The following is a 26,725-nucleotide window of genomic DNA, read 5'->3' on the forward strand; positions in this document are numbered from 1 at the left end:
AATATATATTTATATATTTAACTACAGTCGAATCAGTAAAATATAAATTTTAATTAGTTTTCGTTGCAAATGCTGTTATAAAAATGATTACAGACGGATTAAAATTTTAATTTTAATTCTGTAAACCAAGAAGATTAATTCGAATTGTAATTTTTGTACTTCAAGCAATAGTAGCATTGAGAATAAAATAAACTGTAATTAAAATTGTTGGAAATAATTATTCGCCATTTCTAAATTAGGAAAAAGTTAAATCGAATTAGAAAATTTTTTTGAAGTTATTCAATTTTAAAGTTATTTAAGTTTAATGTTTAACATTGGATTAAATTTATTTTTAAAAGTGAGATTTAATCTTTTGGACGTTATAATATATTATTTTAAATTTTACAGGTGGGATACAAAGTCGGAAGTCCATCGATAGTACCAGGGCACGCTAGTGTTGTAAATATCGACATGTGTGAGAATGCTCGTTACATTCCTTATCCAGTAGGACCAGTTGCACCGCATGTGGTAGCCAACGCCACTCCGCTTCTTACAACGTTCAATCCAAATTACCAGGGTTCCCCCGTGCCACCTCACCAATCTCATCAGATGGTGCCTCCGCCAGATGGTGTTGTTGTTCGCGACGAAATGGACGGCCATCTTGTATGACGCCAGTCTCCGCTACACCTATTCGTCTGGTGAACTATAAATTAGTGTGGGACCAGGTCCCTTCCTTTCATCCGAAGGTATGGAAGTTCGTCAAAGTCGACACGTGCTCCGGAAAGCTGCAAATAAATGTCGTGGGGGTGTTTACTCGTAGATGTGTCTGTGTACGTGTATGTGTTCATTCGAACGATCCGTGCGATGGATTCAATGGCATAAACTTTAAAGAAGCCCAGATGTATTCGTTAGCGGAGGTTCCTGCCTATTCAAACGGTGTAATTATACCACAAAATTTTGGTGCTCACAGCTTTACACCGTCGTTTAATTAACAGTAACAAGAATGTGATTTTAAACGAGTGCCTTATACCGATTCAGCAAACGTACGTTGAAGGAAGTTGCAAAAGAGTCCGTGGAAAATTGTTCCACCGTTATTTCTTCCGTTGGAAGTTTCTGAGTATTAAAAACTGTCTTGGGAACAGGGTATTATCTTTATAAACACGTCCTTTTCCAAATGTTGTTACTATAAAAATTAGGTAATCAGCAGAAAATCAAAGGAACTGATCCGTGGAAAACTACTATGAGAACAGAGCCGAGAGATAAGAGAGTGCCTGTAAAAAAAAGAATCAATTCGAAGTCGTTTGTGCCTATGTTTATGTCTGCAGATGGCAATTACTTGGTATATCGTCGTCGATGTTCAAGGTGAGAACCATCTTAACTAAGAGAAGATTGATGTTATTAATCGAACTCTTTTACTTTATATAATTTTATTATATTCCTTGCAATATTTGCTTTGTTCATCACTGCAATTTATATTTTGTAACATAGCATAGCACATTTAAAAAGGGACCATACTCGTTTATAACTTATTTATCTCGACTGCATTTTTTTTAATGTTTAAACTAACTTTCAACGAGAAAGAATGGGCACGTTTTTGGAATAGCAAATGTTTTGATTCCTTGTTGCTACATATCGAGTATTACACATTTAGCTTCTATTTACATTCCGTTCACATCTGATTTATACTATTGAATGATTAAGCGTGATGTTTCTTCAGTATGTATCGAAACTGCCCACATAAAAAAAAAACTATCTAAATCTTCCTTCGCTTTGTTTTCTATCAAATTGCATGTAAATATTGTAAATAAGATCAAAATATCGGGATTCAATTCTATTCTTTCTGTTACGTGAAAAAATTTTTAAGTTCGGTTACTAAAACACTAGTCGTTCTTCCCACCAAAGATATGTAAGTTAGACCGAACATAAAAAAGCACACCAGAATAAAAACTAAAATATCAATAAATTAAATTATTTATTCACAAAAAAAAGATCCTGTGTAGAGTGGTTTGAGTAAATGAAGTGTGATGCGCTATTGTGGACAGATGGAGATCTCGCTGATTGTTTTAGACCTTTGTACATGCCAGGTTTATAATGCTGTGTCAACATTACATGTCCATATCACTGTTTCTTATTAATAACAATTTTCTGTATTGTTAAGTGTTTTGTGTCGGAGATACGAAGTTATGATTTCGCTGTATACAGAACGGTAATAAATACAAACTTGTACGAAAATAAAAATTCTTGTCGTGTCCCTTCAATCTCGAAATACGATTTTTTTCCACCGCAAATGTGAAATTGGGTGGAAACTGAATTTTAAATTTGACAAAATGTGGTTTTCTTCGTTTGAAAGCTTGGCTTCAGCCGTTTACCAGTCGAAGAATCGACACATTGCTTCTAGGGAATTTTACACCTTCGAAAATGACATTATTTTCTGGGTACAGGAGATCTATATTGCTAATGAAATCATCCTGCAAATTCTTTTTATGTCATATAATATAACTTAATAGCTTTAGATTTAATACATCTTAATCTTCTTGGTGGAAAGGAGAAGATTGTATTTGTATTACCTTACAAAACATTTTTTAAAATTAAATTTATAAAACAATTAGATTTTAAAATAAAAAAAAAAAACTTTCTCTGTAATATTTTAATCTATCAGTAAAGAGAAGAGATTATCATTAAAAATTGTTTATAACAGCAATTATATTTTAACGTAAAAATTGCTTAAAATTATAAAATTAAGACTGTAAACAATGTGGTGAAAATTTACATTTTAATCTGTGAAAAGTAAAAAAAAATCACAACAAAAAAGCGTATAAGTATGCTAAATAAAATGAGGAATTCTTTCTTAAGGCATTGATTCTGCTGATAAAATAAAAGTGAAAAATTACCGGATTCAGGAGTGTTAACGGATCGTATATACCAGAGGTGGCCAACAAGTCGATCGCGATCGACCGGTCGATCGCCAAGCCAATTTTGGTCGATCGCTAGTGATGTCTTGACTTAATGTATTATATTTATAACCGAATGCAACTGTATGCATGCAGTTATGACTCGACTCATAAGCAGTGAGTGCACTTCGTACTGAAACAGTGTATAAACATAGCATGTATTTCACACTTCCCCCTCCCCACTTAGACTATGCCTATGACAACAAGTCGATCGCGACACATTTTTACGATAAAAAGTAGATCTTATGTGCACAAAAGTTGGCCACCCCTGGTATATACAATTAGTAAGTTGTTATATATTGAAGCAAACGATTCCCTCGTTAAAAACTTTTAAAACGTTTCCTTTATATCATTCATTACGAATTTCGTTTCTCTAGTTATATTTAACGAATCGAAAAAGTAAGAAGTCTCAAAATTTGGAAGCTGCCTAATTATTTCTAAGACTCCTCGGAGATTTGAGAAGTTTACACGATATATACTGTAAAATAGTAATACGAGTACATTTAATTTCATAATTATAATTATTTTAAAATTAATTGTAATCGTCTTACAATGTATCCTAATACAGCACACATACTTTGATTACACCTACAATAATAAGTACTTGAATGTAAGTTACTGTACATCAAATTCTTTTAATGTATAAAAGTAAACATAAAATAAATTATTCTTTAAGTCTTATGTATGAAAATTTATATAAGCTCTATTGATCCATTTTACATTGAATGTCTTTATTCTAATGCGTAAAAAGGAATAAAAAGTCAAATTTATTAGCTATATAATAGAGAAATGAATTTATTTAACGAAGAGATATTAACTTCCAGACAATGTCGACAGCATTTTTATCCTAAAATTTCTGCGAATAATTGAGTATATATTATAAATAATTTACAAGGTATCGTATAACAATGATAAATATTGCCGGAAACTTTATAAAGATGAATAACGTCAATTTACTTATGTAAAATTTATTCGACTTATTCACAGTGGATAAATCGAATGTAGATGAATATAAGAGTTTAGTAACGTTAAAAATTACATAAGTTACTTTTCATTGTAATGTAGCAATCTTCGGAGTTCAATATTTGACATTAATTTTCGTGTAATTTGCATATGATATGTCCATAACAAATTAACATATATTATTTTAAATCCATAAGTAATCAAGCTTAATCTATTTGTTATATTTTAGTATATGTAATCCATGATCAAACAGACCATAAAGTTTATACAGTACAATATATCCTGCATTATAGAGAACGGAGAGAATTTTAGATATTCAATTGGCACTACCTTCGATCCGAAAGGGCAAAGTTGCATCTTTCCTATTCCAGTAGGCGTGTTCATAATTATTTAAACATTTATATTAATAAGACTATTATAAAATAAGAATGCATTAATATAGTTTAATTAATAATTTACTTAATTAAATTTAAGTCAATTAAAAATCATATATCCTGTTTCATAAGTAAAGTAATCTGAATAATTTTCTTTTGTAAAATATTTTATAATTAATATGGATATATTTCAATAATGAAAAACGTTTATATTGAAATTACTATAAACGTATGAATTGTAAACGTTTTATTTGTAAAGTAATGAAAATGGCGGAAGAATTCAGAATGAAAAAGTCATTCAGTAGGTGGACTTTAATATAATGGAATAATTCAAATGAACAGATACAGAGAAGAGCCGATCAGACTACACAAAAGAGACATTACGAGAACATAGGTTAGAGTTATTCGATCTGAAAGACATTAATCATTCAAGTTTGGTAGAACTTTAACATTTAAGTCGTTTGAATAAATGTAGTGAATCAATAAGCTTAAATGTTTAGAATGGATTGAATTGTGGCTTCGATAATACACAAGGCCTATTAATATCAGCGAACACGAAACTGCGGCTGAGCATTTTCTCCTAGAGGAATGCATTAACAGCGCGATAGAGAGCCGTAATTGATCGCAATGTATGCGAAACAAAGTAAAATTCGATAAGTTCGTTCTGTTCTCAATTTAATGGGTTTTGCATTTTGACGCACACCAGACATCACCTTTGGAATTATTTATCACTAATGCAACGAGATTTAATAATTCTATCAAAGTATCGATCGAATATCGTCCGAGTACTAGAGAAGATATAGGCTAAATCGATATCGACTGAACGAGCAGCCCTGGGGAAGTAAACTTTCTCTATATATATCAGCATTTTTTACCACAAAAAATATGAATCCACTCGGCGAAAAAAAATCAAATATTAAAGATTTTTAAATTATTGCTATTTATAATGCCAATTCCATACATATTTTCATAAGCGAATATCATATGATACGTCCGAATATTCATTCTAACTCTATATATGGCTGTTTAACAACAATATAAATCATTTTTTATGCTAATATTTGCTTAAGCTATTGAATGTAGATAGACATACTATTATATATTACAATTTAACTCAGCCAAGGTACTCGTGTCTCTTATTACGAAACATTGCTACTAATAATTATCAACATTAATCTTTATGGTATTTACTAACTCCAAAGCATGTAAATGATTTAGGAACATTAGATCTAATCGTAAACATAAGCTCATTAATTCGACGATGACTCCAGGTACGTATTTATATTATGTATATACACATCTGTTTAAGAGAATAGATACAGCTAATAAGTAGTATAAGCCTATATTTATAGGATAATGTATAAAATGTATGAAACTTTAAGTTTATATTCTTAACCCACGAATATAATTCTAATTTTACTATACCATTTAAATCAATTGAGTAATATTTTCCGGATTAAAATTGAATACAATAACTATTAAAAAAAGCCATTCTAATCCGATAGAATTAATCAGAAATGTCAAAAATTTCTTCAATTAAATTTAAAAATAATTTTTAAACGAATTACTTTAATAAATTAGCATTAATGATGTTATAAATTTAGAAATATTCAGAAGCACTGAACTACTTTGTTTTTAAGCCGTACACATAGAAAAAAAAATTAACTTCATATCTGAACTGACACTTTTTGAATAATATGTAATTAAAAATATTCATAATTTGTCACTCGTATCCATTCCACGTCTGTAAACGGGCGATAATAATTTTTCTGATTTTAATTTATATTTGGATAAAAAGCAATTACAGTTAGTCGACATTAATTACACCAATTTACATAAAAGTTGCCAAGGAGTAGAATATATCTTCTATCAATATTAAATACCGACTTAAAATAAAAGTCAAGAACAATGAATATTTATGAATTTTCCAATTATTTAAGAATTTTAATATTTGAAGAACGCCAAGCTTATTTTAAATTCTGAAAGGATGAAAATCTGTTTTTGTCGATAGAGTTTTGTCTTTTAATAATTTATCAAAGGCAGAAGAAATGAATTAAAGAAATCTTTTGTTATTATTTTGTATTTAATCCACTGGTTAAAAATCAAAGTAAATAAAATTGTATTGGGAAAATAAATTGAAAATTTATTATTAAAAAAAGAAGAAGATTTAAAGGTATCGTTTAAATATCCGGATAAATTAAATTTTGTTTTTTTCTTCCCAGTTTTTCTAAATTACTACAGTATTATTTAAAATATATTCGTTTAAACTATGAAAAATCCATTAATTTTTAATCTTGTTTGCTAACAAATTTTTATCGAGTATCACTTATCTTTTAATTAAAGTAATTACTATTCTCCACTATTTAATTTTCAATATTTCCTTAAAATAACAGCAGAATTAAGAAGGTAAGTAGTTTATTATGGTTTATCGACAACCTTTGCTACAGTAAACATCTTTTAATAACTTTCATGTCCCTTCTTGTACCAATTTTATAAATAATTATTATCATATTTTATTTAATTATATAATAAAAAATATTTGTTTTTAGATAATAATAATTATTATTATCAAAATTCTGAAAGACCTGGACAACAAATTATCAAATTTAAATCTATAAATTGCAGTCTTCAGTTTTGAAAATAACACGCTCAATCTTATAATGTTGCTTTTCATTCTCAAAATTGCATCTTATAAAAAGAAGTAGATTAATGTACAGTACATAAGTATGAAATTTCTAAAGTCAAATACGAAAATTTGAAAAGATAAATTTAAACATTCCATGAAATTCTTGAAGGATTGCAACAATGAAAGCTTCACGAAACAAAATTAATTTTTCAGATCACGTCTGTTGCAAAGTCCAAATATACGAACACTTTTAGTTTTACGTTCGAAGTCGAGCTACAAAATGTTTAACTGTCCCACTTTTGAATTCCGCAGACGAAGCCAGAACGGAATTACATCCAAGAGTTTGTTTCCTCGACATCCCAAACCAACTGTTCCATTGATCCCTCCTTCCACCACACTAACAGTAATGGCCAAAGACATTGAAGGAGATTGAAGTAGTTTCCTCGCCTCGGTGAGTGGATTTGATATCCAATGGCAGAATTACAAAATGAACGATGAATTTTCAAAAAATAAAAACAAAAAAATCGATAAGTACAAATAATCAAACTTAAAATTTGAACACAACTTTTAATCTAGAAAATTTGATTTCAGAAAACTCTACCAGAAAGTAAAATATTCATTTCCTTTTGTCAAATAATAATAAGAAAGATTTATATATATAAATTTTAAAATCACATTCTTACAATAGAATAACCAAATGATCATTTGAATATTAATTATTTTAGCTGTCAACGTGCCTTTTACAGATTTCCTATGATTATACTTTTTTTTTTTTTTTTTTCGTTCGAGGAGGAAATATTTCTTTGGTTGTAATTTTTCTTCTCTGGGAATTAACTCGGCTATAAATAAATTATTAATAGAAGAAGTAGCGGTAAAAAGGAATCGAAGACTATTTCTTAATAACTCGATATTACATTTAAAATAACTCGTGGTAATTTGTAAGGCCCCGCCCGGATATTTTCATCAAATTCATGCCAAATTTTTACTAAAATTTCATTAATTCCGTCTGCCGGTGTCTATTACTGTCACCGACAAAGTACTCAGTTAAAGTTTTATGAATTTCTGCGATACTTCATTACTTTTCTTAGGCAAATTCGAGAACGCAATCACAAGTGATTGATAAACACGAATGGCATTAAGTGGATAAAAAAAAGTAGGCACACCTTAAGACTTAAAATTGAGTTTTCGCAGACTGATTTGTCATAGCTCTAATCCCTTTCCTCACGCAAAAAATAAAAAATAACAAAAAAAAAATTCTTTCTACATTTGTAACGGAATTGTTTCTCCAGCGACTCATTTGTTTTTTACTTTGAATAAATGTTTTGCGATCGACTTTAAAAGTTTTTGTTTGTAAATCGACTTTGCTTATTTCTGCAAACAAATTAACGTGTATCCGTTCGATAAAACTGACTATCGTTTACAAAATAACCATTTTCATTAGGCAATTATCCCTCCGAGAAATTAACAAAGTTCGTCTCTACAACGAATTTGCTGCTTTGGTTTAGGCAATTGGTTCTCTTCTCGTTCGATAGAACCATTTAGATTCAGTCGTTATATGTTGTTGCAGTTTGCTAGGATGTGTTCAAATGAATATTATATGATAACTATAAATTTTACTCTTCAATAATTGGCACGAATTTGTGATTTCAGATTTCGCAAAGCGCGGATTTCAATTGTTAACGCTATATTTTACTTATTTCGTAATTAATTGTTATTAATAAAATTATAAGGGATGGATATTAGCCTTAATCATATTTATTAAGCTAATTATTTTTTGGCTGTCGCTATTAGTTTAACTTGGTTGCAAGAGCAGAGAGTGGCATCGGGGTTAGTCTATATGGCATCTCTTCAATTTATTGGAATTCTCCGCTCTCTGCACTGGAAAAGAAATTGGATAAAATGACAGTAAAAGCAACAACACTATTTTCATTTAATTAAGATGGATAGGTTGCGAGAAAAGAGCTGGGTTAATGGATTGGGATGTCACTACTCTTGTAGTTCTTCGAATAAAAACGGAAAAATTCGTTTATAATTCATTTCACGAAAATAGTAGAAGGACGAAATATGCGAGTTTATGGCAAAAATCTTCAGAGTCATTCCATCTTCCACAAAATAGATTACGAAAATAGATATTCGGTTCAGCGCCATCTAGGAGCAATTGATTATACTATAAATCCGAATTCGTTTTGCATATTGATATTCATTCGCTTTATCGAGCCTGTTTATCTTTTATCGCTATTATTCTCGATATTTTAAAGTAATTGTACAATAATTTTATGTTGTAAACATTATAAATTAATTAATACAGAAGTATCTCCAGTCGAAACTTATCAGATGCTTAACACGTTAATGTTTGTTACATTTATAATCACTCGTACAAATGCAATAGTTCATTTTACATGGAAAAATTCTCTTCGATTATGTCGGGTATGGCTTTTATTTTTTTACTTTTTGAAAAATAAGATTTGGAATGTTTATAGTATCTTAATTAACTTATAGCGTGTTAATATTTTGAATAAACATACTCGATGAAAAGTAAATTTACATTGGTTAAATAGTATCAATTCCTCCCGGTATTGTTGTTTTTATAGCTATTGTTTGATAGAAAGTGACTCCTAAATATAATGATATTCCATTGTAAGAGCGAATGTAATTACTGTCTAACTAATCTCATTCAGTTAATGATGTTTCGTTTTACATGTCGATTCGTTGCACCGTCTTACATCCTATTCCAATTACTTTATATTTTCATTCTATAAGTTTTCATATTTATTTTTCATTTAATATAAAAGCAAGGGTCAAGTAAATCCTTACATTACGGAATTTCTCAAGCAAAATCAAGCGCCTATGCATTAAGGTTTGAATATACATATAAACGTTTAAAATATTCAAAATATAATTATTTTATTTTAAATATATTAATATTAAAAAAACAACTATATTTTATTGTATTTGGTTAATGTGATTTTATACAGGAAATAAAATTAAAATCCTTTATTGTCAATCTCTAAATGTATTTCAACTTTTACATAACTTAGCAGTTTATAAATATTAAATGTATATAAAGATAAGAATTTTACCAAACTCATATATTTAATTAAATTTGACGTGTATGAAAAACAAGTGTGATGATAATATAAAAAGAAGAATGACTCTTAAATTACTTCAGGAAGTATTTTACAGTCGAGAAGTTATTACCTACCAGAGTTATAAACACTTTCTAAAATATTAAAGTACAACATTAGAAAATAATGCTGGTAATTGGAAACATTCCCACAATTAATAATTTAATTGTTTCATTTTATGGCGAATCTCGCATTTACTTCTTAAATCATATCAATGAGACAATTTCTGTTACACATTTTTATTATCAATTTCGATTTCGATGGAAAAAAGTTCAATTCTTAAATAATTAAATTCGAATTATGATTCTACCTTTAAGTTATATATATATAATTATTGTAAGTAATATTTAGAAAGGAAGCAAATCTCCATTTAAGAACAAAGTTTATCACATCAAGACTACATTTAAAAATTAATATATTTGAATGGAGTACATTTATTTTCTTGGACGGAAGATACGGAACTAATTTCATTATGGCTTGGTGATTGTTGCGATATCATTTATTGTGGATTGTCAAAAGTAAAAATGTATTAATAATTATTACGTTAAAACTCTCTCACGAAATAATATTTGGATATGAATGAAGACAAAGATTCATCTTAAGTTGTTTTTAAAACTAATAAAGAAATGTCTCAAATAATATAAAATATAACTGTATATTTTGTTTCTATAAAATTTACTTACTCTATTAATTAAAATGATAAGATATGTTTCAAATTAATATGGTTTTAATGAAGTGTCATTTCAATTTATATGTTGAAAAATAATTTAATTTATTCTCATTCCAATTTTCCCATTAGTGGCCGAGTGAATAAAATACATTTAACACTAATGGTGTCGGCTTCGAGACTGATCAACGGGCCGGCCATTTGGAGTTTTCTGGTGTTTGTTCGTTTGTCTAACACCTAAATTGAGTCAGTTTCCAACAGGATGTCTTCCTGGGTGGCACCCTTTGTGTTGCATTATATTATTCCATTAACTCAATCCAATCTATTATAAATCCAACTAATTCGTATTGAATTTTTTCGAAAAATAAGGTGACGAGTCATGATACTGAAATATTCCGAATATAGATGGCTTGCTATGGTGTTTGCACGATAAGTAGAGGGGAGGTGAATTTGTCAGACATTAGAGACATTCCTTTGCTACACGTTACCATTGATCAATTTGGAAATAACTCTGTTTCACGAATCGCGGCTCGTTACGTTGTTTTTCGAAAACAAAATCCAAATATATTGTTTTATTTCGATTTTTTTTCAGGTAAAACTTCTTCAAAAATAATAAATACTCTCGAGAATATTGTTCATAACCAATTTGAAAAAAAAAATTCAAAGAAAATATTCTAATATACTGGAAAAATAGGAAATGAGATGATTTTAAGTTAAGGTCGAGGTTTAACCCGAAAACAAATTAACTGTTTGATTGAACAGGAGAGTACCGCCCTTTCTCTGATCAGAGACAATCGATCGTTAAACAACTTTCTAGTTGAATTGGGCCGAGAGAATAGACTTTAATGAGACCAAATTATTACTTCAAACATTTTAAGAAAGTTTGTTGCAAGAATTTATTGGCTTGTATCGGCTTGAATCGAACGACCCAAAAGTAATCGGGCAGAAAAATAATTGTTAGCAAGTTGTTATGCAAGACTTTACGTAATGCTGACGATATTCATTTGTAAACGAATGTTTATTTTCATTGTAGTTTATGATTCTCGTTAGTATCTAGTGTTTTCCAATATATACTGTACTGTACATACACATCTTTTTTTTTTTTCTGTGAATATATTTGCAAATTTACAGTTTTATTGTTTATTATGAAAACTTCTGAATTTCTGCAAGATAAACCGTTCCATTTTATTATTGACAAAAGAAATATTATCACAAAAAGACACGTTTTTTGTCTCGTATAGTTTTGAGTTCCTATCGCTATATATCTTTCATCTATTAGACTTATATTGTCAAGCCTTTGATCCTATTTTATCAGTTCATCGGTATTGTCAGGCCTTTGTGTCAAATTTATTTTATAATTTTTCCTCACTTGAAGGAATAAATTTCTGTAAAAACTTTACTTTTTCGTATAAATTATATTAAAGAGGGGCTGAAACCTAAATAAATAATTACTTAATTATTTACTTATCGTTTATATTTCAATCACTGAATTAATTCCCAATACATTCAAGTTATATTTTTACTGTATGTTGTCTAGGCTTATCAAGCTTGTCGTTTAATGTCAATTTACTAAAAATAATATATGAGAACCGAATAACAGATACATTTGTACATGAAATGTTACTCAGAGCAGCGAGTTTTGTAAAGAAAACTTGAAATATATTTATTTTATTGGATTCAAATATATTCTTCAGTTTTTAAATTTTTTAAATTAATAAGAACGTTCTTTCATTATAAAAGAGTGTTACTTTATTAATTAAAATGATTTGGAAATATTTTCCTAGTTTTTAAAAGTAGTTTGCTTCGAGTAATTTATTCATAAGATTTGTTATTTGAAACTAATAATAATAATAATAATAATCAAAATCTGGTGACTTCAAAATAAGTTGAATAATATTAAATAAAGGGAAAATATAGACTATAATACTATAATAAACAGTGATATATATATACACTATATACACATCCTTACACTGTAATTCATAAAAGAGAGTTTAAAACAATAATAAGTATTATGAAATTGTTTCTGTTTACTTTAATCATTTTACTTCAATGTTAGATATTAAAATGTAACTACAATAATACACTTGTTTTATTTTTAAAATTATCGCACGTATTTGATGTATGATAAATGATGTAAAAATTATTGTACTTACACATAATTAAATTTACTTTGGTATAAAAATAACATAAAAGTGATACACAATATAAATCTTTTATATTGAAAATTTTAATCCGAAATGGTTGTGGCCATATTATGCAAGTTTTCGATTATCCAGTGTACTCGATCCACATTACCTCGGATAATCGGATAATACAGTATAGTAAAGTCAGAAATCCATAATTATTTTGAATTTCATTTAATTTTTGAAAAGAAATGAACTTAGAGAATTTATTTTCTTCGGCATTATTTCATGTTATGGATAAGATTAATGTAGAGAAGAGATTAACTGGCATGTAATTACGTTATGTTATCCAGAAATAAATAACTAACCTATTTATTTACTGGTCAAGAAATTTTTGTGGTCAATTCAGATGAAATTGAACAAGAATAAAGTAATTATGAACTCCTGTATGTACGCTTTTCTAAATGATAATTGTCAAAGATGCAATCGAAAATGCATATTTATATTTGTGTAATGACGGTCGTGAGTTATGCTTGTGTTATAATTTAAATGAATTGAAAATATTTGAGGATGAGAACCAAATGTATCTGTATTTTCATAGAGTACACCACAGATGTATAATTACTTTTTTAAATTTCTTAAACAAGATTAGTGTTCATATCAAGACGAATAGTTAAGTAAACCTAGGATGCTGGTCATATTAAATTAAAATGAAATAGTTATTGTTTTGTACTATGTTCTTACGTAAAAATCCCCGCAAGAAGAAGAAAAAATTCTTAATACAATAAAGATTTGATTTTGAATTTGGAATTTCATTTAATTAATAAGACATTTTGAAAATGAAATGTTAATCAGCTTTAACGAACTCTGATTTCAATCATCTGTACAACATTTGATTTTTGAAATGAAATTTTACGCCTTAATTAATTTTAAGATATATGTCATCTCTACGGAAAAAGATGCCAAACAAGATTTTAATTAATTTAAATTTTATATATATATTAATTTGCATTATAATAAACAGCATAATTTAAACGTTGATTAAATTTAAGAATAAAATAAAAGTTGGAACTGTTATATCGTATCTTTTTTGATTATGAATTTAAAGTTCATTATCTTTACTTAATAAGAACTTCTTCCAGTAAAAAGAAAGATAATGTTGCCAAAACAAATGTTTTAAAGTTTGCATGTTAAAATTAAAAACAAAACTTTAATTATTTCGTAAATTTAAGAAAGAATTCTTATTGACTTCATTCTCATTTCCTCATACGTTCAGAAAAATTATTCAGAAAGTTTTATTTCTTTTTCTTGTTTCTTAAAAATAGCCTCGCAATTTTATTATTTTACAACCTTAATGTTATTATTACCTAATAGTTAAATGTCAATTTTAAAATAGTATATTCAATTTTATTAAGAAATATGTTAAACAAGTTGCTTGTCTGATTCTTCTGTACAGTACAAGAAGATTTTTCTTTCTATTTTAATGTCGGGGACAATATTAAATAAATAATATAATATTTTAGTTTTTTTAACGAGGTTATTTATCTTTTTTTTATACTAATTAATATTCATATTGTCCTATTTCAATCGTATAACACTTGCTGCTTTCGTGAGTAATTTATTCTCTTTCTATTTATCAACAGATCATAATTTTCATAAACGTGTATTAAAAAAATATATACAGAGAGCGGAAATTTATTATTTTTTCGCGTTTGATATGCAAATTAAAGTGTAAAGATGCTATTATATTCATTTAATTAAAATTTATTCGAATTAATTTTAATATAATTATCTTATTTACTTAGACTTAATGTATATTTCTTTAAATTAATTTAACATTATTATGATTTGATACATTGTATTAAGTATACTTATAAAAGCCATCTGGTTTTTTCGTTTTTAACATTATAAAAATTTCTTTGTTCTTCAAGGAGTGCCGTTAATGAATTCAATTAAATTACTTTGAAACATGATAGAAGAGTCAGAGTTGAGTCTGCTGATGAATATGGTTAATTTTTTTTCTGAAAATTTGTAAAATAAAAAGCTCTTATCTTTTTTATTTATCGAGATGTTACATATTTTAATATATATTGATTGAAATTATATTTCCTAACTAAGATAATTTAAGAAATTTTTTTTTCCTATATAAATCTAAATTTCATTGTTTAATTTTATTTCAAAAATATAGAAATTTTTTACAAAGTATATTAAATTGTTGACTTATATTCTCTTATAATAATATAATATTTCTATATAACTTTGTCTAATTATTATTATGAGTTACAGCCTACTCAAAAGTCTAGGGCTAGCTGAAGAAAGGAAGATGATGAGGAGATAAGAAAAAAGATAACAAAGAGGAGAGAGGGTCTCAGCAGGGTATTGAGAAGATAGGGTATATCAGAAAGTATAAAATTTGTCGAGAAATGTTTACTTACGTAATAAAAATTTATATACACTGAATTATAGCATCTAACATTTTACAAAAATGTAATTTTGTTTCTTTCATATTTGTATGATAGAAACAGTAACAAAGAAATAAAAAATTATATAAAAAATAGTCCATTATTCATGAATTTATCGACACTTTCGTTTCGAATTATCAATCATTCTCAATAAATATAACTAGATTTACAAACACATTATTTTCATACATTATTAACATTTAGTTAATTAAAGCTACGATTAATTATGGTTGTCTCATATTATATCTTTCCCCACAATCTATTAAAAATTCATAAGGATTGAAATGCCAATATTAAAATTGCAATATGAATTATTTCTTACTTTTAAATTTTACATTTATTTTATGTATATATATTTAAGTTATTTGCTAATTTTGTTTGATGTTAATCAATATGTTTAACGAATGAATAATGAGTATAAATATATATATATATATATATTTATACTTAGTTGTAAATTTATATTTTTGTTGTATATATGAATGAATATAATTAAAGTAATTCGAACGAAAAGTATCCTTAACGAATTAAAAATATATATTTCTAAAAGACAAGTATTAAAAATAATTTCTTCTTGGTTGAGTAATGTAACATAAATATATTTTTTGAATTATTTTTACTTAGATTACAACAAAGATATACTGAGAAAATCCAGTATTTTTCTTAAATAATTAAGTATTCTCCTTAAAAGAGACGAATATGACTTCAGACTTTCAACTGAAACAAAAGAAAAATTTAAAAGAAAGAGGAATAGCCTACTTTATACAGTTGAATCTCCAATAATAGCCATTTTTAAGCAACAACGGCCACTTCTAAATAGCAGCTATTTTTAAGGAACTTTTTTTTTAACAAAAAAAAAAAAAAAAATGCGTACAAAATTTTGTATACATTTTGTATTTGTACGAAGATGGACTTAATCTGTTAAAAAATACAAAATATTTATTTTATACAAAAAAAAAACTATATATTTTTCCGTTTATAAAATATGTTTTGTGATTAAAAAAATCATACTATGGAATATGTTTTTACATATTTCGTATCATAATTCTTTTTATTAATTTTATTCAAAAATAATTTAAATAATAGAATGTATATGGTAATCAAATTTCAATAGTTGTTTAAAAAATCATCAATTACGAATTGTCAATAACTGTAAAAAAAAAAAATCTTTTGAACTTCCATTTATAAAAATATATACAAAAAAATTAGATATTATCGTAGTAAACACGATTTACTTTTAATATTTCGAATGTATTTTTATTTAAATTTAACGATATTTATTTTTATTTAATTTCTTTTCCCATTTAGAAACGAGTGTTCAACATCATTTCCAATATGTTCCTCCTCTCTCCAATCTTGTCTTAAAATAAGAAATTCAAAATAGCTTTTTTGAAGTCCTCGACACACAAATTTAATGTAGCCAATATAGATGAATAAACATCGAAGTGTATAGCGTAATAAACAGATTTAAAATATAAAAAAATGGATATTTCGGGAATTATATAGGGTAATTCATATATATATATACACAGTATGTATATTTTATACTTAATAAATTTTACAATGTTTAAATTACTTTGAGACGTATCGAAAATTTTTTGGATGAGAATAATTAAATTTTATCTTCGATATTTTTCTTAGTAAATTTAGTGAGCATTAAAATAAGACTCGGTCCATTTGTTTTTCTAATAGTATCCTCTAGCGAAATTAAACCAAACTTTAATTTCAGTTTTATTTATTAGTTTGGAGTTTGCAAAATCCTGTTAGCTGACAGTTTAATCATATCTGCTAATACGATTATTAAGTAATCGAATTAGGCCAAAACTACATTTTTTTAAACAAGTTGTTGCCATCGAATTTTTTTTATTGGTTTATATTACAAAAATTATTTAATTAAAAATTCTCTTCCCTATATTAATGACTACTCGAATAAAAACATAACTTGTTCGCTTAGCTTGCTTTTCTTCCTTTTCTTTCTTATTTTTTTTAATATTTTGTTTCGGATTATTTTTAATGAAACTTAACGCTACTTAAAAACATTCTAAAACAACATAAAATTTAAAAATTAAATTCGAAACATTTGGTGAAACACGTGAAGAGAGTAAGATAATTATTGAACAATTACTTTCATTTCGTAAAGTGCGTATTAAAAAATTTATAACAAGATGCTGTTTGTAATATAAATTACAATTTAACTGTTTTTTTTCTCTTGTGTTTTATTTAAAAAGTGTAAATAAAAGCAGCATTTCTGTAAAATAAAAAACATCTAAATCAGGTGGAGCAATTTTATAATAAACGAGTTAAGTCTTTTGCCTATCTTCTGCTTTAATGACTAGATTTCTTGATGTTTTTTTTTCGTCTCATCGGTGTAACGTGATTATATATCTCGTAGAAGTCTTTTATTATACGCAGCTAGTCGTAAAGGTCGACCGGATACAATATAAAGAACCTTAATTTCTTGAGCCTTTAGGCTCAAAACCTAAACGTTATCGGAAATTACTACAACTTTAACTGTAGATAACTTGTTCTATACGAAAAATTAATATATATATATATATATATATATATATATATATATTAGAATAATTCATATTCGATTTTCCTATTTGCGTGATTATATTGCATGTCACTTCATAAAAATCTAAGTTTTTCTTAAAATATCATTAATTATTTTAACCGCGTGGCTTTATAACTGATAATACTCTCCATTCTTTTTTCTAATGCAATTATTTATAAAGACATCTTTCATAAATAGCTAAATAGCGTGTCTTGAGTTTCGGATTCCATTTTATTTTACTCTTTCATTACAACAATCTTTACAATGAGTTAGTTATATTACAGATATCGTGATCACGAAAAGTACAAAGATTTCTCACGTATCTGATCTAAAAACATAATACGAAAATGGAATAGTTTATCGATTCCACCGTCTCTTAATTTAAGTACTTATTATATATGAATGTCTATATATGTTTTCACTTAGCCGTAAACGATTTTTATTAATAAGAGCACAGATTCAGCATCAGGTTGCTCACACAATAGATTCACAATCTGGAATTATTCTCCTCAGGCTGATGCTTCGAAACTTTAAGTCGGCTTCAACTACCATATCTTATAACTGCAGCTAGTTTCGATCGGGTTAACCAGTGGCAGTATATCCATCATGTCATTCCTTTTCCATTCCGAGACATGCAGCATAGAAGTCGCCTGATAAATGGATATTTGATTTACCGTAATTGTTTCTAATGGTAGACCTTTTCTTCCATTTCTGTGTATCCTTCTGAAGTGATTTGTACAGAATGACGTAAGGGTCATCTTTATTTTGTTGGTAGTTCGACGTAGTCTTAAGTCGGTAATCTAATACGAAACAATGCATTTTATCATGCAATGTCTGTTACAAGATATGTAACTTTTATCTTTTTGCTTTGTGGCTGCAAGTGAGAAATTGAACAAAGAAAGAGATAAATGTGCTTTCTTATATAAATGGTCAGTGTATTTATTTTGTAATTAACAAGATTTAAATAAATCATGAGCTGTTTTAATCATAGAATCTACAATTTTTAAATTCGATATGGAGTTTTTAGTTAAAATTACAGGTGTAATCCGTCACTGTCTTAGACAAAATTTAGTAATTTTGACTAAAGGCAGTGACGGGCTAACACTCCTACATCCATACCGCATCACTGAACACAGAATATCTAATTATATAGATTTAAAAATGTTGGCCTAACACGTCCACTGTATTAAATATATATATATATATATATCATTGGTCAGAAATTTAAAATAGAAGTATTTCTTATAATTCTGAAGAAAAAATTATAAAATAATTTTATTGTTTTTAAAATTTTCTATATTAATATTTATTTAATTTTATAAATTATTGTGTATAAGAATAGAATAAAATGTGATTTACGCTTATCTAACTTATAAAACGTTTTCAATTTTAAACTGTATAAATTACCATTTTTCTAAGAACATCTAGAAAAGAAAATAAATATATTTATTGTAATACAATAACGACAATAAATACTAGAAAATACAAATTTTAAAATACTTGTTTATTTGCTAAGCTATTTTTCAACATGTCAAAACCTTGAAAACTGTTTACTCGAGAAGAGATTCTACTGGAAAATTATGCAAAACTTATGGGAAATTTAAGCAATGTGCGACGCTTATTCAGCAATATATACACTCGGAGCATAATATTTTCTTGATTTAAATCGTTTTTTAAAATAGTTTTTTACAAAACTTTTAAAATATAGAGTAAATAAAATTTTTAAAAACTATTCTCAATTATAAACATATGTAATTAAGGGATTATTCTATTTATTTATTCGCAAAATTAGCTGTAGACAATGCGTTAGTTAAAATCCTGTTCATTCGCTTAGAAGAGGATGTACACTAAGTATGTAGCGCAATGTAATCTTAATTATACAAGTAAAACTGTACGATTCAATAAATACGTTATATTGAATTAAGTAAGAGCTTTAATTATATTTTAATAGTTCAGTAAACCCTTATTATATGAATCTGAATTATATACAGAACAACAAAAGATGGAAATTAATTAATTAAAGTGTATTCTATGCAAACGTTTTCAAATTTGATTTTTATAAGCATATTAAATTAATTCATTCTTTAGTAAAATAGGCTAAATATTGGAGTTTATTTCGAAATGCATTGTAAATTATTTGCTACATGCTTACAGGTTTTTATGAAGCTAAATTATGAACTTTCCTTTCATACAGAATTATGTTGTTTTTAGAGAAAGTTCTTAGTTTTAGAGTTTTATACGTTTAACTTCTAATAATTTTTGTAATAAATATATCGAGATGGAAAACAACTGCATCGCACCTAATGCACTTTAAATAGGAAAATAGGGTGGCTATTAAGAATTATTGCGACTTACCGTAACTAAAATTTACTGTACGATGATAACTGCAGGCAATTATGCAGTCTGTTAAAATAATAAAATTTTGTAATTAACCTTATTATTACAATCGTTATTAGTTTAACTTAATTAACAAAAGAGCTAGATATTTCTTACGAGCAATTACAGAAGTCACAAATGATATATAAAATGAGAATGGATTTTTAAAATGAAAACATATGTAATGATATCAAATATCTTTTCGCTAATTAGTTGCAATATTATGAGCAGTTTTTTTAGTGAAATGAAACACAAACTTAATTTCAAAAAGAAAGATAAAGTTTAAATAATTAAAATAAAAACACGCATATCCACGCACTTACATGTGTTACTATTCAATATAAATTACCTGCTGAGATAAAAAGTTTTCCACATGTCTTTAAATATTGAAATACTTGTTTACACATATTTTCTTGGAAATTTTCGCAGTATTACATTTATATTGGCTTCCATAACTGTTATTTTTCTTTGAATTTTAAATTATTTCACTCATTTGTAAGCATCTATAAAGCAGAATCTTTACACTTTACCTTCCTTCTTATAGATAATTCTAACAGTTGGCTGCTTAAGGCATTCAAAAAATTATGTGACTAATTTGAATTCATCTAGTTGTAAACAATGTAAAAATCATATAATCTTGATCACTTTTACAAGTAATTTTCTATTTAATTGAGAATTATATTAATTCGATATATTTATTAAAAAGAAGAATGTACCCGTAAAAACGTATTCCTGACATTTTTAAAATATTTTTTTCTGCAATTAATTATTAAAATGACTATATTTAAATAGTTTAAATGATGCATTCGAAAATTCTAATGACAAAGTAAATTTTTAAAAACTTTGCCAGACTTTTATTATAATTTAATTATTTTTTTAAAATTAAATATTACTTTATTTTATTAAATATTTAAACATTTTTCTATTTATAATGTTATGTATATGTATTTATAAACATCATCTTATTTTTTGATCTTAGTAGCAATGAAAAGGATACTTCTTTCATTTATTTTCTAAACTTCTATCTAATTTTTGTATTTTATTTTGTAATTTAAATTTTTATAAATGAAGAAAATAAATTTGATATGAAAAATTTTTATAATGGAAGTAACTTGAATCCCAATTATAATAAAATAAAATGAAAATCTTATCTTTCGAAAGCAAAATGAGAAATTCATTTTAAATTCATTACAATGGAATGGATACTTTAGAAAAAATAAAGTTTAGTAATTACTTTATACCAGTTATTAATCTGTATTTTTTTATAATGTATAACGTAAATAGCAAGGGAAACGGCAGTAACAACACTAGAACTCGTTGAGTAAAAGTGTTGTGAGTGTATAAAGAATAAAGGTATATATACAGGTATACTATAGGTCTACCTAGGATTTATAGAAAATATAGAATGAAAATGTATAAGAATGAAAATATAGTGTGCCAATTTTCTACTTTATCTTAAACAATTTTTCTAAATTATTTGCTAAAATTCTTTTCTAAGCTGGTATAGATTTACTGAATTTAAAACAAAACCTGTATAAAAAGATATTTCAAATACAACTAATTGAAAACAGGGAAATCAGCTCGTCAGTTAATATTGTTCTATTATTATGCAGGCTAACTTAATACGAGGGGGTGTCCGATAATTAAAGATACAAATCAAAATTACAAACATTTATAATTAAAGAAAATATTTAATACATTCCACAAAAACCACACACTTTTGTTTATTTCTCGACGTAGTCTCCGGAAACGTTGAAACATTTATCCCAGCATGACACTAGTTTGAACATCCCTTCACGGTACTGTTGCTTGTCAAGTTGCTTGAAGTAGTCCAGAACGGTGTCTTGCAATTCCTCCTGATCCTCAAAAAATTTCTTTAAAAGTTCAAATAAATGAAAATCCGTGGGGGCTAAGTTTGGACTACACGAAGGATGTTGCAGGACCTCCAAATTCCGCTGTGCCAAAGACAGTTTGGTTTGATTTGTCGTGTGGAATATAGTCCAGATTTACAATTGAATATTAATATAAAATCGAAAATCTTATTTTTCATATGAGAGACCACATAAATAAACTTACTACATTAAAATCTCATAATGAAACAAATTCTATAAGTTAACTAAATTAAAGAAAAACTATAAGTTATTCAATGTATTAATAGATCTATTCAATAATACATTTTATTAATTATTAGTACTGTACGAATATGTTTCACACATACGAGTATATTTAATTTAAAGTTGCTGTATTCAGTTGTTCCATATTTATAATTACAAATTTTAATCTATTCTACTTTCTCGTTAAATAATGCAATAAAATTAATTGGTTGCAAATGATTATTTTATATTTTATATTAATTTAATTTTTTCCTATACGTATCTCTACCTATTCTTTTGCATTATTTTATTTAATTCGAATATTTTTTCCGAATGTATAAATCTTTCAATGCAGTGTATGTATGCATTACATTTTGTTATTCGGAGTGATAGTAATTAAGATGCTCCTATTTAATGTCGTCTAGAGAGATATTTAGCAGTCCACATGCAATCAAATTTAATATAGCTACATTTCAGTTTATACCGAAAACATTTACGTTAAAAAAATTAGTACCAAAATTCGCCATCACAGAACTTTTGGTGCTGCAAACAACGAAACAGCAGTTTTGTTTGTGAAATACTTAAAAAGTACGATTCCTCAAAAAATATTACAAATTTAGAAACTTTGGAAAACCGTATCAAACATATGAAGATCAATTACGGTTGGCAATTGAACACATTGCCTTTAGGGTTTATATTTTCAGAACGGGTACCACATTAAGTAGTATCCTAGAACAACTAAAGTTTCTGTCTTTCAAGTCTGCTCTGTATAGCATGAGTGTCTTATACAAATAAAATAATTGTTGCTTATGGAGCCAAAAGTGCGACTGTGACGCGTTTTGATACTAATTTTTAACGGAAATGTGTTCCACATATCCAGAAATGTCACCACATCAAATTTGGTTGCAGCTGTACTGCTAATATCTTTCTAGACGGTGTTAAATAGGGTACTTTAATTACAATTACCCCGTAATTGTAATTAAACACGAATTGGTTATGTATATGTTATGCATTTGTTACGAAAGAAGATATTGAATCCAATGTTTTTCATTTTATATAATTAATATTTATGAATTTGTATCGTTTTATTATTATTTCGTTAAATATTTAATATCAAATCATTTTTAATAAGACAAGTAAATAGTTTTCCAACATAAATACAGATAGACCTAGAATCTAAATATATCCTATACAGTCGCATACCGAATAAATATTAATTCAACAAGCGAATTAATAAAGCATGAGAGTTTTATAAATGATTTTTTGAGATTTTATTATTTTTACTTCTGTAAACATTGATAAATTTAATAACGTAATGTTCAATTTTTAATTGAATGAGAATACTCGTGTACACTCTAGAAATGTTTACAGGCTAAGGAATAATAAAATTTTTGAATAAAATTATAAAATATAGCATGTTTCTGCATTCAAATAAACTGTTTTATGATTTTCAGAAAGGAACAATTTACATTTATAATATAGGCCACTTCATAATATCCATTTATTGTCTGTAGTGAATCGTTATCGGAATACAGAAGTAAACAGCTCGATATGGCGGAATTAAGATTGTTTGCATTCAAATCCATAACTTAGAATGCACATATTATATATATTATTATTTTATTTTATTAAAAATTGGAGAATTAATTATTATTATTATTATTATTATTGAATATTCTCTCTCTTTTTTTTAAATATATAAATCTATTTTAAAGAGACTACAGATTGCTCTATGAAGCTGTATGTATAGTATGAATTGAATTATATTATCTAAAATTTAATACTATTGAATATAAATAATTAAGGTAGTTAATGTAAACTTTGTATACTATTACATAGCAGAAGAATGATCAATATTTAGCCTAAAGTATATATAATTTTAGAATTATAAATATATTATCACTTGCATTATGTAACTAATTTACGCCGTTAAAATGATAATATAAAGCAGAAAAATGTAGGAAAAAACTCATTTACTCGTAAAATTTTGATTTATTTTTATTTATTATTATTATTATGAAAAGAACGTCAAAGTAAGTCATTAGTAAAAGTAGACAGCTCAAGCCTAAAGAAAACAAATTAACATATCAAATAAAATTAATAAATTCAAATTATTCATGTAAATTAAGATAATATTTAAAAATTTCTGGATATATTTAATTAATAAGTTCAAATAAAATTACAAATTATGATAAAGTAATCAAAGTTGAAATAAAACAAGTGTATCAGTTTAGATTCTTATTGCAATTTTCACATTGCAAATTTAAATGAAATTGTTGCAAGTAATGAAAAAAAAAATTGTTTTAAAAGAATAAATTATTTAAATATAATTTTAGGTTTTACTTAAAAATTTATTCTTACAATTAATTTGTTTATTCTTAAATTTAAACTTTGGTGATTAAAATTAAAATGTCTGAAAAATGAGTTTATATTTGGTAGCTTAATTAATACCTGCATTATATTTATAACCAATTTAAATAATACCAGATTGATTCCTTAGATTTTTCCTATTGATTAGCACTCTATATTTGCTAGCCGCTTAATCAAACAAATATAGAACTTTAAGAATAATTATCTGCCAATCAACCGACGTTGATGATTCCCGTAATATTCTAAAATTTAACTCTACCATACAAATGATGGCAAATGCAACTAAGCTACTTAATAAAATATAAGAGGAAAATAGGAAAAAGCAGGCTTTTACCAGGCTTTCAGCAAGGTAGACATGAAAAATCCATACAACAGTTAAGACTGGAATGTCACGAATGAAAGAGAGCAAAAAAAAAAAAAAAAAATTCGGAAAATATTCGGAAAATCTTGTGGAATACTTCAAAACTATCTCAAAGGACTTCATTCTGACAAACCTCGTCATCATTTGACGATAAGTGAAAAAAAGCAAAAACTTCTAATGTGTACAATGGGCAGAGTAGCCAACTTGAATTTTTATTTATTTTTAAAGACATTCTAATATTTATAAAAGAAAAAGTATTAAATAAATGAAACTTTAATACATTTATGAATTTTTACCGGGAGAAGAATGCTGTTTAATTTATTTGAAGTACTTTTATTATAAAAGTAAATATAAAAGTAAGAAATCTTAAATTGAATAAACTTGAGAAAACATGAAATAATTAAAATTAAGTATATAAGTAATCCTATTTTTCGTGATTATAGTTCTTAAATAAATATAATGTCGTGGTTTCTTGTATGATACGAAACTTAATACGTAAAAAATATATCAATTCCAGAAATCCAAAGATTTAAAAAACATTATAATTGAAGATTTTAGTTAATTTATCTTCATATGGTTTTGGTATAGTTTGGTTTGATGGCAACGTAGCACACGGGCGATCTGCTAAAGGCGATGCCTCGTAGGAGGACTTTGTGTATATAAGAAACTGGCTCCTATTAGGTATTAAACACACAAAGAAAATATCACGGGCTAGCCTGTTGGTCAGGCGCCTAGCTGCCAGTGCTCAACGGCCTTTTATCTATTTGGCCATTAGTGGACCTCTAATTTTTTTTTTCAAATATTAATATTAATATTAGTAATTTATAAAATGAGGGCTGGATGCTGACCGATTAAGGGGTCCAGGGATCGCATTCTGACGAGACTATCTCCGAAAAACTTCAGGAATTTTTCGGTATTATGGTCCTCTTAGTGCCCACAAGACGAAAGAGTTATAAAAAACAAGGTAGTTTATAAATTACACGAGATTTTAAATAATTTTATGTATTAAGTTATTGTTTTGAATGAGACAAACTAAACTAATCACATAGTAGATCAAGCACGCTTATAAGAGTCGAGAATTAAAACTTTTATGACATTATACAAATCACATACAAATCTCGTGTTTCACTTTTGAGATGCACAAATAAAAAATTTACAAAGAATTATATTATGCACCATATACCGTAGATATAACATGTAATAAACTATATAATTTTAAACTAAATTCCTGCATAAGAATTCTACAATTTAAGGACGAAAGATGTATATTATTTTTAAACACTAACAAGTAAGTTATTTTGTAGCTGTAGATATCAAAAAGAAATACATATTTGACAGAAAAATTTACTTTTGGCTCTCTCTATTAAAATAACCACGCATTAAATTTTTATATCGCTAGTAAGACAATACGACAACATATCGTATTGTCATTTTAAGGAGTAGAATTTGAAAACATATCAACTTGTTTGTGTACAATACATCAGAGTACAAGAATGAAATCAAAATTTCATTGTTTGTTCCCTCTGATTCATCCAGTCGCTTGAGTTATTTGTATAGAAACAAAAACGTATTGAAAATATTATATGGTATGAAATAATTTAGTAAATGGTTTCTTTTAATGCATTCGTACCACATGGCCCCCACTAGCATTCTTGTTGCAAGACAAATAAATAACTCGAGATTAAACATTCCTGT

General features: G+C 26.8%; 1 protein-coding gene across 4 annotated transcripts in view; it reads left to right on the forward strand.

Moving 5' to 3' along the window:
• The window catches only part of LOC136985031 (nephrin-like), an 86,862-nt gene extending 84,645 nt beyond the window's left edge, over positions 1-2,217 (forward strand). For all 4 annotated transcript variants that reach the window (XM_067282221.1, XM_067282222.1, XM_067282223.1 and 1 more), the window contains one exon: positions 388-2,217. In XM_067282221.1, coding sequence (XP_067138322.1) covers positions 388-648 — 261 coding nt within the window. In that variant the 3' untranslated portion in view covers positions 649-2,217. The remainder of the gene's footprint in view (positions 1-387) is intronic.
• The last annotated feature ends 24,508 nt before the right edge of the window (positions 2,218-26,725 follow it).

The sequence above is a fragment of the Centruroides vittatus genome, unplaced genomic scaffold, assembly GCF_030686945.1.
Source record: "Centruroides vittatus isolate TY-2023 unplaced genomic scaffold, ASM3068694v2 contig_943, whole genome shotgun sequence".
Taxonomy (NCBI): Eukaryota; Metazoa; Arthropoda; class Arachnida; order Scorpiones; family Buthidae; genus Centruroides; species Centruroides vittatus.